Source organism: Antechinus flavipes, chromosome 2, assembly GCF_016432865.1.
Source record: "Antechinus flavipes isolate AdamAnt ecotype Samford, QLD, Australia chromosome 2, AdamAnt_v2, whole genome shotgun sequence".
Classification (NCBI taxonomy): domain Eukaryota; kingdom Metazoa; phylum Chordata; class Mammalia; order Dasyuromorphia; family Dasyuridae; genus Antechinus; species Antechinus flavipes.
In genome coordinates, this window is record NC_067399.1 from 48,663,579 (window position 1) to 48,677,973 (window position 14,395).

At 35.0% G+C, this 14,395-nt stretch overlaps 1 protein-coding gene across 1 annotated transcript in view; it reads right to left on the reverse strand.

Moving 5' to 3' along the window:
• CDH1 (cadherin 1) overlaps window positions 1–14,395 on the reverse strand; it is a 65,509-nt gene that overhangs the window by 15,251 nt on the left and 35,863 nt on the right. The window contains exons 3-6 of the mRNA XM_051974728.1: window positions 10,009–10,250; window positions 3,352–3,495; window positions 3,069–3,224; window positions 1,803–1,947 (exon numbers count right to left, since the gene is read on the reverse strand). Of these exons, the coding sequence (XP_051830688.1) occupies window positions 1,803–1,947; window positions 3,069–3,224; window positions 3,352–3,495; window positions 10,009–10,250 (687 nt within the window). The remainder of the gene's footprint in view (window positions 1–1,802; window positions 1,948–3,068; window positions 3,225–3,351; window positions 3,496–10,008; window positions 10,251–14,395) is intronic.

Genomic DNA, 14,395 nt, shown 5'->3' on the forward strand with positions numbered 1-14,395 from the left:
ATGACAATCATATCACACCTGGAAAAACCCAAAAAACTGAATCCATAGGATCCAGATATAGATTGTAAGTCAATAGCACCTAATGTCCTTATTTTCATGGTACCTTGACCTTGCCTATATTTCAACATAGAATTACTGCTATTGTTTCTAACTACACAATCTTTTTATTCACTTTATTTATACCATCATTTCCTCTACCTGTGATTTCCTTCAATTATTTCTAACTGGCTCTTATGGTACAAAAATATTCCATAACATTCATACTCCAATTTGCTAGTCCATTCCCTAATGATTGGGACACTAAACTAATTTCATTTCATCATACCATGCATGACATCCATTTAATTTTGTCATTTTATCTTTGTCAATTTGATAAATCCTAGATTGTTTTAATTTGCATTTTCTCCAATTACCAGAAATTAAGGTTTTTCCCCCCACAGTTGTTGATTTTTTAGTATTTTAATTTGTTTTATTTTCCTTTTGTTCAAGTTTCTTTTTCCCAATGCGTTCCATTTGTATCCTAGTTCCTTTACTATTAAAGAAAAATTCTCAAGAGAACATTGCACACAGCAAAAAGAGGATTATGTGATTGTATGATGAGGTGAGTCAAGACAATTCCAATAGACTTGTGATGGAAAGTGCCATCCACATCCAGAGTGAAAACTATGGATACTGAATGTGGATCAAAGCATAGTATTTTCTTTTCTTTTCTTTTTTTTGTTCTCGTTTGTTTGTTTGTTTTTTGGGGGGAGGTCTGATTTTTTTTGAGCAACATGATGAATATGGAAATACATTTAAAAGAATTGCATTTCAATTGATCAAGGATGGACAGAAGCAGCTACACCCAAAGAAAGAACACTGGGAAATGAATATAAACTGCTTGCATTTTTATTTTTTCCCCCGATTATTTATACCTTCTGAATCCAATTCTCCCTGTGCAACAAGAAAACTGTTGGGTTCTGCACACATATATTGTATCTAGGATATACTGTAACCTATTCAACATGTAAAGGACTGCTTGCCATCTGGGGGAGGGAGTGGAGGGAAGGAGGGGAAAAATCGGAACAGGGCTGTAAAAAATTACCCTGGTATGGGTTCTAGCAATAAAAAGTTATTAAAAAAAAAAAAAAAAAAGGATGATAGTGAAGACAATCTGCTAGAGATAAAGGAAGAGATAACATCAAGTGTCTATAAGTAAGGCCTTATCTAGGAGGAGGGCATTTGCTTGAGTGGAATAAAGGAGTTAGTGGAATGTGATAGCAAAGATCTGTAAGTTAAGAATTGGAGAAATAAAAAAGAAGCTCATAGGGAATGACCTTAATTTTCTTGGTAAAAATTTTCTTTGAATTATTAAACTCAACCTCAAAGAAAAAAAAATAAAACAAGAATTGCACATGTTCAACCCACATAGGATTGTTTACTTTCTAGGGGAGCAGGGAAAAAATTTTGAAAGGTTTTATAAAGGTGGATGTTAAAAAACTATTTTTCATGTATTTGGAAAAATAAAAAGCAATAAAAAATAAAATTAAAAATAAGTTCTTATTTTTAAAGTATCTTTTATACTTTGGATGTGAGATTTATCAAAAATATTAAAATATCAAAAAATACTTTTTGTTCTAAATATATTTAGAAAAATTGTTGTGCATCAACTCTTTTTATAATCAAACTTGTCTATTTGATCTTTAAATCATGGATTAATAATTTATCCCCTCTGCAAGGGGGGAAGAATATAACAGCTTCTTTTATTACACTGAGATTTTTGTTGATTCATTTGGAATTTGTCTTATTTTTTTAAAAATTACCTGGATGAGCTCCTTCCATCACAGACCCTCTGAAGACTTCCTGGGTAAACTCGGGACGATTGTCATTCTGATCTGTTACTCTAATCACTATTTCCATCGGATCCTCCACAGATTGGCCATTTGAAGACACAGCATGGGAGTAAAGCTGTAAATTCCAAGTAAGAGAGTCACATGGGGTCTGAGAATGAGGGGGAAAGGACAATACAACACAGAGCTGCCAAGAAGGTGCTCTTTAGTCTTCTCTCACACTGGCAGAAAAAAAAATCCTTCATATCAATCAAGCAATTAGTTTTAAATACTTGACACTATTAAAGAATATTTTAGCTACTGCTATTATGAACTAGAGTCCCAAGTCTAAGTTAAACAAGACAGGAACACATTTCTCAGCAGATTTCTACCAAATTATTGCTAACATCAGGCATTTAAACAGCCTCCCACTTTTTCTTACTCTACAAGAAGAAATCTAGATTCCTAAAATGTTCTGAGCACCTTAGATTTACTTCCTATAATAAAATGACAATTTCTTCCCAAGACCAATTATAAGTGTATATATTCCCATCTCTAATATAACTCATAACCTCTTTATAACTTTATAGATTGTATCAAAGAGCTGTTGAAGCTAAAAAAAAAAAATAAAAATCATGCAGTACCTTTTGGTTAAGTTTGTGATGAGCTTCTATGAAGCAAGCTAGCCTAACAAATCCACATGGGGGCTATACTCAAAGACCTAATTTGCTATGAACAGAGCGGGGTAGGGGGAAGGAAGGAAGAGAGAAAAGCAGAAAGAGAGAGGGAAGGAGAGATAGAATGAAAGAAAGGGAGAGAGATAGAGACAGAAAGAGAAAGAGACAGAGATACACACAGATACAGAGATAGAGGGATATTAGGTGACTTGCTTGAGTCAAATAGCTAATAACTGAGATAAGAATGGAACTCAGATTTTCCTGAATTTTTTGGGCTCTTATGATTATACCACAATTATAAGATTGTAAGGTCCCTTTTGCCTCTTTTTATATCTTAAGCCCATCGTCTGGCACATAGCAGGCATTTAATAAAGGTTTATTGGTTGAATTATAGAACTTTAAATTACTGACCCAAAATATTTAGAAAAACAGGATGATGAGGCAGCTACATGGCTCAGTGAACACAGCACTGGCCTTAGAGTCTGAAGCCCCTGAATTCAATCCCAACTGCCTCCCAGACACACAAAAAAGAAAAGCAAAAACAAGAAGTTAATTCTACTGAAATGATCCTGGAGGAACTCACGACGTATTTGGGAATGTCTTCTCTGTCCAAAGGCATTGTCACTTTCAGGATCCCTGTTTCTCTTTCAATAATAAAGACACCTTTTGGAGGCTCATCGGCTCCTTGGCCTGTGATGCTGTAGAAAACTTTTGTTTCTTTATCTCGATTAGATTTGATCTAAAGACAACCAGAAAGAGTCTTTTAAGTCACAGAGAATGAAATTCTCTCATTCAACGACAATTTCCTTTGCATTTCTTCATGGTAAAAGAACTCCACCCATGCCCATAAAAACTTCCCTCCATACCTGCACCAACTTTTTAGGGAATGGACCCTTCTCATTTTCTGGGCAGCTAATAGGAGGAATAACCCAGTCTCTCTTCTGCCTCTTATGACCAGGGCGGAGAGGAGGAAAAGTCATTATTTCTCTTTGTTCTTCTGGGAGAGATTCCTAAAATGACAGATATTTCAAAGAGCTGTCAAGCAAGAAGGAAGCAGGAAAGTTAACAATTCAAAATTATAAGGAATATCATGTTCTCTGGCTTTCTTTTCCATTTTCTTCAATGACATCCATTCTAGTAAGAAAGATCTTAGAACTGATCTAATGAAATTTCACATACAGCTCTTGCTGTGACTGATATTATTCTAGGACATCTATAAACAACACCTTCTACTCTACAACAACATAAACTCTTCCTTAGTTCTTTTATGGGACTCTTATTGTGAAAAAACATGACTAAGAAGCCTTCAAATGAATGAATAAGATTTGTTCCTGCTGTTAAATGTTTCCAGATCAAATAATCCTGCTTAACCAAGGAGATTTGTCCTAAAAGGAACAGAAAAAAAGACTATGATCAAAAAAATCAAAGCATTTTGACAATTGCTCAATAGCTTCCCATCTTTGTAAAATGAATGCTTTCTTTGTGAAGGACAGAAAATGGGGTGGGAAATAATGAACTCAATGATCTTAGAAAAACAGGAAACAAGCAGAATCAAGACATTGTTGTATATAGTAACAATAATATTGTTTTAAGAATTACTTTGAAGATATGAATAATTTTCTGATGAAGAAATTAAAGCCATTTCTAATCATATGAAAAAATGCTAAGTCACTATTAATTAGAGAAATACAAATTAAGACAACTCTGAAGTACCACTTTATATCTCTCAGAATGACTAACATGACAGGAAAAGATAATGATCTGACGTTGAAGAGGATATGGGAAAACTAGGACACTAATGCATTGTTGGTGGAGTTGTGAAATGATCCAACTATTTTGGAAAGCAATTTGAGGTTGTGTCCAAAGAAATATCACACTGTGCTACCCTTGATCCAGCAGAGTCCCAGAGAAATCATGAGAGGGAAAAGAATTCGCATGTACAAAAATGTTTGTAGCAGCCCTTTTTGTAGGGTCAAGGAAGTGGAAATTGAGTGGCTGCCAATCAGTTGGGGAATGATACATAAATGTTATAGAATATTATTGTTCTGTAAGAAATGATCAGCAGGATGATTTCAGAGAAGCCTGGAGACACTTATATTAACTGATGTTAAGTGAAGTGAGTAGAACTAAGACAACATTGTACACAGCAACAAGATTATGTGATGATCAACTCTGATGGATGTGGCTCTTTTCAACAGCGAGGTGATTCAGACCAGTTCCAATGGTCTTGTGATGGAAAGAGTCTTCTACTACCAGAGAGAAGCCTGTGGGAACTGAGTGTGGATCACAACATAGTATTTTCACCTTTTTTATTGTTGTTTACTTTTTTTTTTCCTTCCTTTTTGATCTGGTTTTTCTTATGCAGCAAGATAAATGTGGAAATATGTATAGAATTGCACATGTTTAACATATATTGGATTGCTTGTTGTCTAGGGAAGGAGAATGGGAAGAAAGAAGAGAGAAAAATTTGGAACACAAGGGTAAACATTGAAAACTACCTTTGCATACATTTTGAAAATAAAAAGCTATTCTTTAAACAAAGAAGCAAAGAGCAAGTCAATTTCAGAAAAGCCTAGATGAACTGATGCTGAGTGAAGTGAGAATGAAGAGAAAATTGTACCCTATAACAACATTATGTGGATGATCAACTGTGTTTTGGCTCTTCTCAAAAATGAGGTGATTTAAGGCAATTCCACTAGATTTGGGATGGAAAATGCCATCTCACCCAGAAAAAGAACTTTGGAGACTTGAGTATGCAACTTCTGTTTATTGTGTTTTTCTTTCTCATGGTCTGATCGTCGTTGTCGTTATTGTTGTTTTGCACATGACAAATATGGAAATACATTTAAAAGAATTGCACATATTTTATCTATATCAGATTATTTGCTGTCTTGGGTAGTGAGGAGTTATGGAAGGGAGGGAGAAAAATTTGGAAAACAAAGTCTTATAAAAATGAAGTTTGAAAACTATCTTTATATGTATTTGGAAAAACCAATTTTTAAAATAACTTTGAATAATAAATTACTTTGACTATTATAAATGCCCAAATTGGCTATAAAAAACATATGAAGAAAGACATTCTCTGTATCCAAATAAAGAACCGATAAATATAATTATAAAATAATTTACATATGCATTCATTTGTATCAAATAGAAACCCTAAGTTGAGGGGGAAAGGGAAAGGGAGAAAAGAAATTTATATAACTATTATATATTTTAAAGGAATAGCAAGTTATACATAATAGATTTGTAGTTTCATATGCAATCTTTTTTATTATACTATGTTATGGAAATTGCTTAATTCCATAAATGGGGAAAAAAAAGAAAAGAAACTGGGGGAAAAATTGGATGTGTAACTAAGATATTTGGTAGAGAAGGCAAGATTTTAAGAGGTCAGAAAATGTGACTAAATCTAATCAGCAAAAGAGACAAAAGTAAAACTTTAATCAGATTGCTTGCTGTCTTATGAAAGGAGGAGGTTAAAAAAAATGAAGGAAGAAAAACAGTCGGCTAATGAAATCCAACAAGCTCACTTAAATCCATAGAAATTAGATCAACCAGGTAGGGAAAAATCTGTGAAAGGAAGAGGTAAAGGAAGGAAAAAATTTTGAACTCTAAATCTTACAAAAATGAATGTTGAAAACATATATAGTTGGAAAAATAAATAAAATGCTATTGAAATATGATAAGCAAAGCCTTATAGTTGGGCTCAATAAAATTATTTTCACAAATGAACTATGGGAAAGGTATGTTCTAATGTAGTTTCTCACCCTTAAAAATTTCTGAGTGGTTAAGTTAGCACAATTTTAAAGATATTTAAAGAATCAATTTTTATCTCAGAAGGGTAAAAGGAAAAATTCCAAAGGACCTCAAAGAAAGATTACAAAGATTATAAACAGTATTGCTTTTTTTTTTTTTAAAGGAAATGACTAAGAACCAGTAACTATTAACTCACATTCCTACTTTCTCACACAAATTTCATAAAGATAACAACTATCTCTGTACAATCAGACTTTTATATTCTTGATGAGAAGGAAACAAAATCAAAGAAAAAGGTTCACATTCAGATAAATAAAAATAAAACAGAAAAGAACCTAGAAATAAAGTAGGTACTGAACAATTGCTTGAGCAAGTCTATGAGGTATTGGAAAACACTATAAAAAATGACAGAGAAACCTTGGAAGAATTGTGTAAGCAATGGAAGAGTAAAATTAGAAAAGCTAGGTAAAAAAGTTTATGCAATACATGTAACATTGTAAAGAAAAACATCTGAAAGTCCAATACAAATAAATAACAGTCCCTGATCCTCAGAGAGCTTATATTTTAATGGAGGAATATACACTAAGGAAGACAGGGCCAATACCAAAAAGATCATAGATCTATTAAAATATCCCAGTGTTTTCTTGATTTGAATCCAGAATCAAGGTTTTTTGTTTAAGTTTTTTTTATTTCTCTTAACAAAAGAAATACTGTTGAGAATAAATCTTCTCACATAAAAATACAAAACAAAATACATCAATAAAAATTAAAAGAAAAAAAATTAGTAGATTCCTTTAGATTTGGTCTCTGGGGAATATTATTGTGCTATTTAAAAAAAAAAAATGACACCAGATTTAAGATAAACCTTGAAGGACTTATATGAACTGATGTAAAGTGAAGTGAGCTGAACTAGGAGAACCTCCTACACAGTAACAGCAATATTGTATGACAGCCAACTGTGAATGACTTAGATATTCTCAGCAATACAGTGATCCAGGAAAATTCCTAAATATTCATAAAGAAAAATTCTATCCACCTGACAGTCTTTGAATGAGACCAAAGCATACTTTTTTCTTTCCTTTTTTTTTGGGGGGGGGGTGGTGTTTGTTGGGTTTTGAGCTATGTTTTCTAACACGACTAATGAAAATCTTTTGCAAAATTGACGTGTATAATCTGTATGAAATTGTTTATTGGCTCTGGGAGGGAGGGGAAAAAAAGATTTTCTAATTCAAAATTGTAAGACTTGTTTTGACCTGTGGAGAAAAAAGCAAAATATTAAGGGAGAAAAAAGACCTGTCTCTGGACCAGCAATTAGAGAAAATCTTTCCTGACTCCCTTACTTAGTGTTTGTATCACCTCAACTCACTCTATATTACTTATCTGTTTATTCAAGTGTATTGCCCAGTAGATTGTTCCATGAGGAGAGGAATTATATTGGAAGGTAAACATATAACTATATGTTTATTATATAACTCCTAATCAATATTCAGTATTATGCAAAAACTCAAAAGATTTTAAAAAATAATTACTCACATAATACCCTCTTCCTATAACTACTATTATTTCTAAGTGATCATGGGAAATAAGTAAAATAGATATTGATCTGCCCTAGGGCAGATTTGTGACTCAAAGTTCATATTGAGAATAGTTCATTTAAGCAAAGGCTTGGACATGGGATCTTGTGCCAGTACAGGTCAATACCCTGTTTTTTTTCCCCCCCCTGTACTCTCAAGCATGGGCGAGTCAGTGTAGATAGATGAGCATAAATCCAATATTATGACTGAAAATAACTCCAAGGGCGTTCTCTGATGGTAGAGCAATACTGCCACATTCCTATCAGCATCTTAATGTGTGTAATGAAGGAAGAAAAACAGTCGGCTAATGAAAGCCAACAAGCTCACTTAAATCCATAGAAATTAGATCAACCAGGTAGGGAAAAATCTAATACAACCACAGGATAAATCTGGTAATCAGGTCAATTTAGATACAAGTGAGGAACAGAAAAGATTGGTGGTAGAGGAAGAATGGGATGGCAGAATCAGAAGCACCAATGGTAATGTGGTATTCAAGGTATCCTTCCTCTATCTCTTTCGCAAAACAGGGAACCAAAACCCCAAAGAGTTAGTAAGTTCCCATTATCAAGTTTTCTAGGAGAAAAAAAGGAAGTAATCTAAAATGGGACTTGGACATCAAGTCATACATAAGCTATATTCCCTGGGTTAAAAAAAAAAAAAAAAGACTTTCTGGTACCAAATGCCAGCCCAGGATAGAATCTAGGCCAGAACTTATTCTGATTTGAAATCATAATCTCCCAGATTTAACCTTTGCCAGCTTCCCTGGTAAGCCCTTAGTTTTCTCTAAGTACTAATTACTAATATATACCTTTTATCCAAATAAGATTCATGGTAAAGATAACAAGAAATTATGGAAGGAAAATGACACAATCATAAATTTAGAACTAGAAGGGATATCAGAGATCTTTAAATTCTGGTTCTTATCATCATCTCCTTAACTTATTGCAACAGTCTCCTCATCTATAATCACCTAAAATGAGCTTTGAAGCTTTTCTCCACTCTTCAATTCATCCAACACAGCAAGTATCATGTTTCTAAAGCTTAGATAGAACTGTGCTACTCCTGTGCTCAGTAAATTTGTAGCTCCCTATTACTCCCTCTAGGATCCAAATACAAATGCCTCAATTGCCACATCAAGTCCTTTGTAACCTGACTCCAATATACCTTTGCAGGTTTGCTCACATATATCACTCTCCTTCATCCAATCTAAGGTGCAACTGAGATGCATCAAATTCCCAGCTGACGGCCACAACACAAAAGCTCATTGATTTCCTTGCCACCATCCTCCTCTCCCTCACCCAAACATGATTTAAACAGACTGTAATAGGTATTATATTTCTTGCTCAATGGGCAGGGGAGAATCTGAAACTGAAAACAAAAATAAAATATTTTTAAAAAAGTAATTGGTGACTTTCACAGAGTGAAATCTACGTTCAGTGAGAACTATGGAAACTAAATATGAATTAAAGCATTAGTTGTGTTGTTTGTTTCCTTGTTTTTTTTTTTTTTCTTTCTTGTGTTTTTTTCCCTTTTGGTCTGATTTTTCTTGAACAGCATGATGAATATGAAAATATGTTAGAAGAATTGCACATGTTTAACTTACATCAGATTGCTTGCTGTCTAGGGGAGGAGGAGGAGGGGAAAAATTTGGAATACAAGATTTTGCAAAGGTGTATGTTAAAAACTATATGTAATTGAGAAATAAAGAATACAATAAAATACATAGTTTATTTGTGGTTATCTAAATCAATATATAACCCACAGGGAATCTATTTCTTTATGAGTTTGACTCTATTGGCAGTCAAACTAGTCTTATTGCTACTGCTCACATAGGACATTCCATCACTTGCATCTATCACCTTACTAATACTTCCTAGAGTCCCTTTAAAGCACAAAAACCATTTTATATATGAGATCTTTGTCCTGTTCTCCTTCAGCTCCTTCCTCTCCAAGAATTTTGTGTATTTCCTAGGAGTGGCTGTCTCTCCCTGGAGAATGCAAGTTTCTTGAAGGAATGAGACATCCCTAGGATGTCTTCTATAGTCCTAAGATGTTTCAGACCAACATGGAAGAAGAAATTATTTGTCCAGTATGGAGAATAGTTTGTAATTCACAGAGAATGACGTAAAAAGGTAAGAAATCAGAGTCAATCAAATACCCTCAAACCAAAAGACAAATGCTCCAACATACCTCTATTTGCTGGCGTTGATGGTAACGGTGTCGTTGATGGTGTAGTAATGGCTTCTTTAATGTCACTTTGGTTGAGAGTTTTTTACCTGCAGCATCCCAAGCATAAATATTAAAGCTTGTTTCTAAATTGTAGAGATGTAGAGCCCTCTTGACAACTACAACACCTTCAGGAGTCACTTTGAATCTTGAATCCTCAGGAAAATAGGCATTCAGCTTTCTTCCAGAACAGCTTTCAAAGTTAACTGCAAAAATACATACACATCTGATGAGAACTTGTCAGAGCAATATAGAATATAAGCTCCCAGAGGGCAGGGCTTGCTTAATTTATTTATTTACTTAGCAAAGTGTTTTTTAATAAAAATTTATTGATTTCTAATAGATGGTAGCGTAGCCTTCCAGGAGTCTTGAGTGGAAATAAGATTCAATTCATCCATCCATCAAGAACCAAACCTTAATATACTAATATACTATTTATTACTAGGCAGAAGGGGATACAAAGTAAAGAGGCTTGTGCTTTTTGTTATTGTTGCTAGGCTTAAGGATAGAACCTAGCCCAGAACCTATTCTTGTTTGAAATCATAATCTCCCAGATTTAGCCTTTGCCATCTTCCTTGATAAGTTCTTGGGTTCTCTAAGTATTAACTATGGATATATACCTTTTAGCTAAATAAGATTTATGATAAGGATAACAAGAAATTGTGGAAGGAAGATGGCAGTTGGAGTTAAGTGGTTCGCTCAGTCACACAGCTAATAAGTATTAAATGTATATTTGAATTCAGATCCTCAAGACTCCAAGACTGGTGCTCTATCTACTTTACCTGCCCCAAGAACTTGTATTTTTAAGTATCAAAATATAGATAGTCTTTGAGATGTTTGAGATACAGGACTCTACACAACTTAAATTTTTCTTGTTCAGTTGATTTTCATTCAAGCCTCATTTAGGGTTTTCTTGGCAAAAATACTGGAGTATTTTGCCATTTCCTTCTCCAGCTCATTTTACAGATGAAGAAACTGAGGCAAATAAGATGAAGTGGCTTTATGATGGAAATTAAGAGACATCAGCAATGGAATGCTAAACAAATTTTGATACATGAACATAATGGAATACGGTTTTGAGATTAAAAATGATAAAGGGAGGCAAATGCTTTAAAGCAATTTAGGAAGACTTATTTTTCTTAATGTTTAGAAACATTTTTCCTTCCCATAGGGGAAATAAGGAAGGAAGAAGCACCTACCATGTGCTTGATAAATATTATCTAATTTAGTAATGGGAGAAATAAGAAAACAAATGCATATTAATTGACTTTAAAAAAATTGATATTGACTGGAGTCCATCTGTCTATGGACAATGACATGTAATGTTACATGGTGGATGGAAAGCTAACATAGAAGTTCTGGGTTCAAATCCTGTCTCTGAATCATAGTAGCTGTGACCCTACCCAAGTCACAAACACAGTACCCAAGATGACATCTTTAGACTCTTTGGTTGGAAAATTATTTCTAATCTACAGTGATAGAATTTCCTTCAGGCACGAAAGAAATTACATGGCTGATCTTATCAACATGGGAGTCCCTAACTGTGTGACCCTTATCACTTAACTCCAATTGCCTCCAAACAAACAAGCAAAACCTGGGAGTCCAAAAGTAGGGTTCTTAATTTCAAGGTTTATTTTTGGTTTTGGTGGGATTTTTGAAGACACTAAAATTTGGGGATTTTATCATGCATCTAGTTTCCCCTCAAAATTAATATTAGGTTTTTGTACGTCTCCATTTTAATTTATACTAAATCAAACAGCTTTAACATTCCTTTTTATTATAACCTTTTATTTTCAAATTATATACATGGATGATAATTTTAAACATTCACCCCTACAAAACCCTGTGTCCTAATTCCCCCCCCCCTCCTTCTCCCTCAATGATCCAATACATAACATTCTAATTCTGAGGGCCATTTCCCTATCTGCTTCCTGGCAGATGCTGAGAATCTTTCTTTTTAAATAATAGCTTTTTATTTTCAAAATACATGCAAAGACGGTTTTCAACATTAACCCTTACAAAACCTTGAACTCTAAATTTTTCTTTCTGTCTTCCCCCCTCCCTAGACAGCAAGTAATCTAACATGGGTTAAACATGTGCATAACTTTTTTTTTTTTTTTTTAAATAAAATCCCTATGAGAAGTTGTGGCTGCAGTTCCTTTTTTCCCCACTTGGTGTTCCCCTAGGCAATAGTTTGGAAGCCAGAGAAGCCAGAGAACCACGTTCTCTCCAGCCAGAGCAAAAATAAACCTCTCATTTATCCAGTTCCTTCATTTTATTAATGAGCTTGTGAAAGCCCTGAAAAGTTAACAACTTTGCCACATTGAAAGTCAGAAGACTTGGATTCAAGTTCATTATTTTCCTCACCACATACTGCTACTTAGTCATAGTTTTTTCCAATCTGGACGAAAGGATTGATGCAATCCCCACAAAAGGATTGACCCAATCCCGACGAAAGGACTGACCCAATCCCTTTATTTCATAATCATACTCAACATTGTTTTAGGACCAGCCTCTGGAGGCAAAGACCATATGATACCAAGAAAACATTATAGCAGAAAGAAACTGGGATTTGCATTCTACACTAAACCTACCTCCCCGACTTGTTTCCTGCTCTGAAAAGAGGGACGGACTTAGGCTAGATTGGGGGGTCTTGACCTTTTTTGTGTCCTGGCCCCCTATCCAATAGGCTGGTGATGCTTGTTGATCTCCGTCTCAGAATCATGTTTTTTAGAAAAATCCATAAAATTCACATAAAAGAAACCAATTATATTGAAATGCCTACAAAAGTATTTTTTTAAACTTCTTAACCTCAAGTTAAGAACCTCTGGCCTAAATTTCTCCAAGATTTACTGTATCATCTCTAAAATGATCACCAATAATTTGCCTGCAATCTCTCTCTCCTTAGACCCCAGTTTACTTTCATTTCATTAAGTCAGAACCCATGCCTTGTCTCCCATATTTGTCTATGGCTGCTGTTTGGAAGAAGGGCTACCAAGAATGGAAGTGAAGGAACAGGCCCTTAGAAAGTGTCCTGTAGTTTTAGAATTTGAAATAGCTAGTCAAAAGGCATTTGAGGAAATACCTCTGACTGTGGGCAAAAGCAGCATTCACAAGTGAGAGTCAGTGTTTTAGAAAAGGCTGTGGGACTGTCCCTGTAGCTTTCTCAAACCAGCCAAGCCGGCTCCACTTGATTTCTGCCCCAACCAGAAATGGGGGGAAATGAAAGTTAGAGGGAAGGCTTATGAATGGTAGGTGGTTCAGGACCCAACAGTCCCAGAAATGGCAAAGGCTTTGGAAAGAATGACAACAAAGCACCTAACTCTTCTCCAATACACTTTTCAGTCTTAGACAAGGTCCCACCCTGTAGAAAAATGGAGAGGGTAGTTTCTTACCCTGCCCCCCTGCCCCATGGAGAGAACAACCTCAACCGGAATTTCCAGATACAGTGTGGGAACCGCCCTTCTTTGAAACCTGAACCTTTTCTGCTGATGGCTGGGGAGATAAGTATGAAATAGGTGGGAAGAGAACAGACTCCTAAGCTGTGGGGAAACTTTGATTAACCCTGATCAGGGAAGGGTAACAGCTTCAAAGTTGCTAACCAGGAAGGCAAGCAAGTGGTTGATTCTTCTCTAAAACTTCCAATAGCAATGCAGCTCTCTGTAGGCCCTCTTGGTAAAGGAGAGAAAATGATGAGCTGGAAGCTAAGAAGTAGGGTTTGAAGACTGGCTGTGTGAATCATAGCTGGACAAATCATTTCACCCTTCCCTGAGCCGTACTTTCTTCACCTGTAAAACGGGGTTACCCATTTATTGGACTATTTGCCATCTTGTGACAGAGGTAGGGGGAAGGGAGAGAAATATTGGAACATGAGATTTTGCAAGGGACGATGTTGAAAATAAAAAGCTTCAATTAAAAAAAAGAAATTTTAAAAAATGGGGTTACCAATTTTCAGTGAAAAAAATCCAATTTTTAATACTATATCTGTGGCAACTATCACTATTTGGCTGTATATAAATCAGATTCTTGATTTGTTTTTTTAAATAGAGATATCCTTTAGTAAAGGATTATATGAAAAGTTGGGATGTACAAATCACTTCCCTTGCCAAGGGTGAAGTCTAGACAATTCCCTATTTTCTCAAGTTATTTCAGAATCAAAGGCACAGAAATCATGTTGACCTAAAACAGTGACATCCGATTTAGTGAAGGTTTTTGGTCAAGAGGACCAAGGGGAGGGACTTTGAAACATTCCAACTTTCAGAATTTAACCATCAGTTTCTCCTCACAAATGAACGTGAGTGAGTGCGCAGCCTAAATCTCTGTATGATTTACAGGCTCCTAGCCTCTAAAC